The sequence below is a fragment of the Nuphar pumila genome, chromosome 12 (assembly GCF_984573655.1).
Source record: "Nuphar pumila chromosome 12, dmNupPumi1.hap1.1, whole genome shotgun sequence".
NCBI lineage: Eukaryota > Viridiplantae > Streptophyta > Magnoliopsida > Nymphaeales > Nymphaeaceae > Nuphar > Nuphar pumila.
Genome location: NC_143260.1, coordinates 6,453,299 through 6,459,962, shown reverse-complemented (window position 1 = coordinate 6,459,962; position 6,664 = coordinate 6,453,299). Strand labels below are relative to the sequence as shown.

At 38.8% G+C, this 6,664-nt stretch overlaps 1 protein-coding gene across 1 annotated transcript; it reads left to right on the top strand.

The window, feature by feature from the left end:
* Window positions 1–272: 272 nt before the first annotated feature.
* On the top strand, window positions 273–2,780 carry LOC149819807 (CBL-interacting protein kinase 5-like). Its single transcript, XM_089982338.1, has 2 exons — window positions 273–1,804; window positions 2,323–2,780. The coding sequence occupies exons 1-2, from the start codon at window positions 602–604 to the stop codon at window positions 2,338–2,340; spliced, it is 1,221 nt and encodes a 406-aa protein (XP_089838464.1). The 5' UTR covers window positions 273–601; the 3' UTR covers window positions 2,341–2,780.
* The last annotated feature ends 3,884 nt before the right edge of the window (window positions 2,781–6,664 follow it).

The window sequence follows — 6,664 nt, the reverse complement described above, 5'->3', positions numbered from 1 at the left end:
GTGAGGAAGGTAGACCTGACGCCCCTCAATTTGTCAAAAAATTTGCTAATTTTTTTCTCTCTCAAAAAAAATTGGCTACTTTTAAACTCATTCTCCTCACCACAACCCAGATTTCTCTCTCTCTCTCTCTCTCTCTCTCTCTCTCTCTCTCTCTCTCTCTCTCTCTCTCTCTCTCTCTCTCTCTCTCTCTCTCTCTCCATTTGTAGACTTTGCATACATGGTATGTCATATTTTTTCCCTTCTTGGTATCATTCAATGATAGGATTTTTAGGCCAGATTCAAAACCAATGATTTAGTTCCAAGGAGCAAATACACACACCCCTCTCCTTGTTTTCTCATAGTAATTTGATACAAGATTTTCTTCCTGCGATGCCCTTCACATGAAAGGTATAAGCCGGCACTGAACATTTAAGGAGGTGCCTTCTTCTGTCATAGAGAGATCACCATGGCATGGAAGATACCGGTGATCTCTTCTCGTATCTGATGAGAAAACTTGAAAGCAACCCAACAAAATGAATTGGCTACAATAGGAATCTAAAGAACAGAGGGTCCTCAACAGATCCAGCAGCTGCCCTTGTTTATTTCCAATTACAATCCAAAGATGGAGAAGGGCAGCGTCCTGATGCGCAGGTATGAGCTCGGGAAGCTGCTGGGTCAAGGCACGTTTGCGAAAGTCTACCATGCAAGGAGCCTCGCAAACGGCCAGAGCGTTGCCATCAAGGTCATCGACAAGGAGAACATACTCAAGGTAGGGATGATCGACCAGATAAAGCGCGAGATCTCTGTCATGAAGCTGGTTCGCCACCCCAACATGGTCAAGCTTCACGAGGTCATGGCGAGCAAGACAAAGATCTACTTTGCGATGGAGTACGCCAAAGGCGGGGAACTCTTCAACAAGGTGGCCAAGGGAAAGCTCAAGGAAGATGTGGCAAGGAGATACTTCCAGCAGTTGATCAGTGCAGTTGATTTCTGCCACAGCAGGGGAGTCTATCACAGAGACTTGAAGCCGGAGAACCTCCTCCTAGATGAGAACGGTAACCTCAAGATATCTGATTTTGGACTGAGCGCGCTAGCCGAATGCAAGCGCACTGACGGCCTGTTGCACACCACATGCGGAACACCAGCTTATGTAGCACCAGAAATCATACACAAGAAAGGCTATGATGGTGCAAAAGCTGATATCTGGTCGTGTGGCGTGATCCTATTTGTTCTGTTGGCAGGTTATCCTCCATTTTATGATCCTAATCTCATGGAGATGTACAGAAAGATAAGCAAAGGAGAATTCAAATGCCCGCAGTGGATTCCTCCTGAAGTTCGAAAGCTTCTATCCAAGGTTCTTGATCCAAACCCCAAGTCCAGAATAACCATTGATAGAATCGTGGAGAATCCCTGGTTCAAGAAAGGCTTTAAGCCTGTTGAAATTCAGGAGCAGGAACAGGCTAGCTCTGATGATATTGATGCTGCCTTTGAATCCAAAGCTGCTGATTGCAGTGGTGGTGTTGAGAAGATTCAAGTAAAACCCACTTGTTTAAATGCATTTGACATCATTTCTCGGTCTCCAGGTTTTGATCTTTCTGGGTTATTTGAGGAAGGGGCTAATATGAAGCAAGAAGAAAGGTTCACAACAACCAAACCAGCTTCTGTCATCATCTCGAAGCTTGAGGAGATTGCAGAGAGAGAGGAATTTAAGGTGAAAAAGAAGGATGGAACAGTGAAATTGCAGGGCCGCAAAGAAGGAAGGAAAGGCCAGTTAGCCATTGATGCAGAGATCTTTGAGATAACTCCTTCATTTTACGTTGTAGAGGTAAAGAAAACATCGGGAGATACGTTGGAATACCAGAAATTTTGCAATCAGGGTCTGAAACCTTCTCTGAAGGACATAGTTTGGACGTGGCAGGGTGAACAGCCGCCACAACCACAGCAGCAGCCATAGCCATGACAGGTTTGGCTGTGCCCAATTACAATAAAATCAAAATACCCCAACTTAGATAGGAAGCATGTTCAGATTCAGGATATAAATTTCAACCACAATGTTCAGGAAAATCAATCTGCAACAGAATCACCAAGCTCTTTAGTTTCTTGTTCATGTTAATCAGGTCCATATTTGGAATGTAAATTCATGCAGCCAGATGTTAGAATCTCTTACACTAGCTGTTTTTGTCCTCCCTTTCTTTGTTGTTTTCTTGTTAGATTATGTAAGTTGTTCCCTTTTTGGTTTTTTCTCCTTTCTGGTGCCTGCCAATCAAAATTAACATTGTGTGGAAGTTGAAATTTCTATCAGAATCTGTGAAATTAAATGGCTTTTTCTTTTCCTAAATAAAGGACAGAGGGAGCAAATAATTCCACGGCACTGGAGACATGTTCATCCTCAACCTACTTGTTCCCCCACGTTTCTGGAAACACCAAGAGGATGCAGGAATGATCCAATATCTGGGAGAGGTGAATAAAGCAGATTGGTCCATGATAATCTGTCCGTGGTGCAGTGGACCAGATCCATGACCATGCCTAAATCAGATCCCGTATTGTATGAACTAAACTTCAATAAAACTAGCTTCCGGAACACATGGCAATACAACATTTGTCAGAAGACGTGAGTATTTGCAACCTTAAGTCTCATGTCATGATAAATAGTGCAAGCTATGTAGAAGGCAGAAATATAAAAACTGAAACATTTGGGATAGGACTAACTTTTGTTATTCCAGGAACAGGCTTACAGTTCCGTTTACACCTCTCCGCCTTGGAAAAAACAAATGGATTTTCAACATAGCAATTTTAAATAAGACAAAAATATTAATAATAATTTCTGAATAAGAAGTACAAAGGCAGGTAGTATATTCCATTAAGAATCAATTCCTGAAAGAACACTTGATTTCCCACCCAGCCATGTTGGCCCTCTCTGTAAAGCTGACATCCTTATCAAATGAGTTTAGTTAGGACTAATAGAATCCGAAAATATAAACCGAAAAAGATATGTCACAAGAATGAATTTACATAACATCCACATTCCTGTGGTTCATGTGACCATGGACCATCCTGCACTTATTATGAAAGACATTGCACTGATGCACCTTGTAAGTGACAAGTTGCCGGTGCTGTCTGTTTCTGACACCAATGTGGTGATCTGAAGCAATTAGTAGCATCTGCCCCTTCAGCAACAAAATCCAGACGATGATGGTAACCAAAACTTTAGAGAAAACAATTAGGGAATAATATTGCCCTAGACAGAAGGCACCCACAACTAAGACCAGCATCTATCCCTTCAGCAACAAAATCAAGATGATGACGGTAACCGAAACCTCATAGAAAACAACTAAGGAATAATTATTGCCTGAGACAGAAGGCACCTACAAGCAAGGCCAGGATAAAGGGCATCAAGGCTAGAGAGGATATTTTATGCATGCAATTGAGATGCAAATGCAGTTTTGCATCCCAGCAAATTCAAATGCAACAAGATAAAGCAAGAAGATTTTCGAGAAAATTTGCATGTAATCATGTTTTTGTTGCTGCATTTCTGGTTGACAGGGAAGGTACCACTACAGAAAAATATTTTCCTTCACTAAATATCCAATTTTCAACATTCTGGTGTTTCAGAAAGGGGATTGCCATGAGTTACATGGTTTTATACTAACACATTTATTGTACCACTAGAAGTACTTTTAGTGTTCCTAGAGAAAGAAATGATATTTTCTGATTGATAACTCATTCCTATTCATAAATCCTATTCGTTCTTATACAGTTATTCTTATTGCTTAATTGTGGACATCATCGTACATATAAACTGCAACTCACTGAGATCTTGTGGTATCACAATCGTTCATTTAACATGAATATGGCTGTTGCCCGCATGTCTCCTGATTTGCAATGCTTCACAAAAACTACATGCTAGAAAAACTTTTCTGCCTATATTTGATGGGAAACACATAGGAGGTCCATCTTATTTGAGGGAAATTCAGGACCCGTATAGCCTGTTCTTGGTAAGTGGGAAACTGAACCTCAGAGCAAACTCATAAAAAGCAGAAAAATTGGGCCTTTTTACAAGTATTAAGGCTTTGAGCTCAGTTGAGATTATCTTCTCAGCTTTGTCCCAATTTAAGTAATTCCTTAATCAGGTTTTACTGGTCTGGAGGGATAATTTCTTATGAGAACAGAAAGCATGTCTGTGGTAGTCTAAGACTCTACGCCCTGGCGTGGGTTCAGCAAAGTGCCTTGTTGCTGAGTAAAGAGTTACCAAAATCCAACCTTTCACTTGGTTTGACGTGAGAAGCCCACAAACCTAGCTCAAAGTTGCACATTTTAAATATTATTTTATTAGAAAAGAATAAACAAATATTCCATTCAGCATAAGTTGCAATAGAAACCCAGTGAATGGAACTACAATATTAGAACTGATACAGCCTAACAGACATGAGTTATGGCCATAACAATCCTGTTCGTCTATGATCACATAGACAGGAGCAGAAGTGGAACTCCTCAGCATACCATCTGCCAATAAGAAGCATCTAAGAAGTCTTGATAGCTTAGTGATAATAATACAAGTCGATCAAGATGCTCCAGACTCATTATCCAAGTCTAATTTCACTCAACTCGGTCATGATTTTTAAGAATCTAACTGTCAGATCCGAAAATGTCATACTTTGCAAAGTTGTAGCTGAAGAAAACTTATTCTGAAAAAACTGCATATGCAAACACTGTTTTCTCTTTATTTCTTCTTTTCCCATTATTTTGCTTAAAAGATTTGAAATATGACTGACAATTTAAGACTAAATTTATAGACCATAAAAAACAGGAGAGTTGTATCCCAGTGCTGTGCAGGACTGCTTCAGCTGACCCTGTTGATAAAATATTAGGAAGGAATGTGATATTTTTCTTCTAATGAATCTTACAATGTGAAGATGGTTGCGACATGCAACACTTGAAAAGTAAATTCTCAAATATTTCAAGAGCTTAAAAAACTATCTACTGCTTTTCTGTTATTCTATAGGGGATAATGCTATGGATAAATTTTCTAAATTTTCATCAAGCAATTTCATCTTTAAAATTTCTACATGAAAATAAAAATGGCTTTTGCTTGGTGAACTGCATCAACAACAATTCAAAATCAAAACCTCCTATTAGTAACTTCTAAATAGAGAAAGTGTTTGACCACAAGGAAGTTCAGACAAATTATGGTTGATTGCTTCTCATCCATCAATAGAAAAGGAGTGGTTGTGAAACCACGCGGTAGAACTGACCAGTTACCCCCTAGATAACATTCCTCACAAAAAATGATTGTCGTATTTATGAATGAAACTGAATGAAATATTCAATCACTTGATAGTCAATCACGAGTGACACAAAGCAATGGAATCTTAGTTGTCTGTCCTTGACCGGGACCCTACCAAATGAATCAAGATAACCCTTAGCCAACTCATCATACATAAACCATGGATTTGAATAGAAAAATAACCTGGTCTCCTTTCTGTCTTGTTCAGTTCTCCAAGATTTAGCATCAGTATATAACAGCTAGCCACAAATATATACTAAAACAAATGACTGGATCACTAATGTGCTAGAATACAAATTCAACTCATGCATTCTGGGTTTATTTTCATTTATCATGTCTTATTATTGTGTACAGGTTTAGTCACACCATGATAGTTTAGAAATTAGAACTGAAATGCCCTTCTGCACCTCTATGTGAAGCAGTAGACAAGCATCCCTCCATAGAATGCATTAGAAATGTGCCTGTTCTTGGTGCCCCTCTTACTTTGGCTTGCCATTTCTTTTATTTCTTGCATATTTTTAGTTTCAGTGTCTATCATTCAGTTTATACTTTTCTTTCAAGGATATAAAGTTAGCCAAATGAACAAAACATTTAGAAAAATTCTAGGGAGGAGTCATTCATGTTAGGAACAAGAAACTTACATTGATGAAACTTACATTGAAGAGGGTTTTTTTTTCATTTCTTATTCTTTTTCCTTTTCCAGGCGAGCTAGCTCCATCACATTTTTTTTCCAAACTCTTCTTTACTTAACATCTCTTTAGTGCCAGCCTTAAAATGCCTCTGGATTCAGATAAGAAAGTGACAGTTCACAGTGATATATGAGGTGCAGACATTGAATACATCTTGAAACAAATCTAGAAAATTCAATTATTCGAATTTGGTAACCGAACTGTATGGACAGCAAAATACTAATTTTTCATCCTCAAGCTTAGGACAAGGATTATCCTACAGGTATATAACGGTTAAAATACCTCCCTTGGGGTGTTTATATCTTAACAGGTAATGAAATTCAACGTAGAAGTGCCTATTTTGGCACCAATCCTGTAACTGCATAACTGGTAATATAGGGACATTCTTGCACAATAACGCTATGACCAACAGTGAAGAACTGGCCAAAGATTTACTACTGCACAGTTTCCTTCAACCATATTCATGTGATGCTCTTGCATCAGATAAAGAAGATAAACTAGAGACGAGTGAAAAATAATTTTCATCGATCAACATGTGTGTCATACGAAGAATATAAGCGATCACCAGCCTAACACTCAAAAAAAGTACATATACATATAAAACAGAAAGAAGCAGATCAATATATACACACCAAGATAGTAACATCCGTTAAATCTTTGTCAGTAAAGGAAGAATGCCAGTCAAAGCATCCCACAGACATCCGTTGTAGTA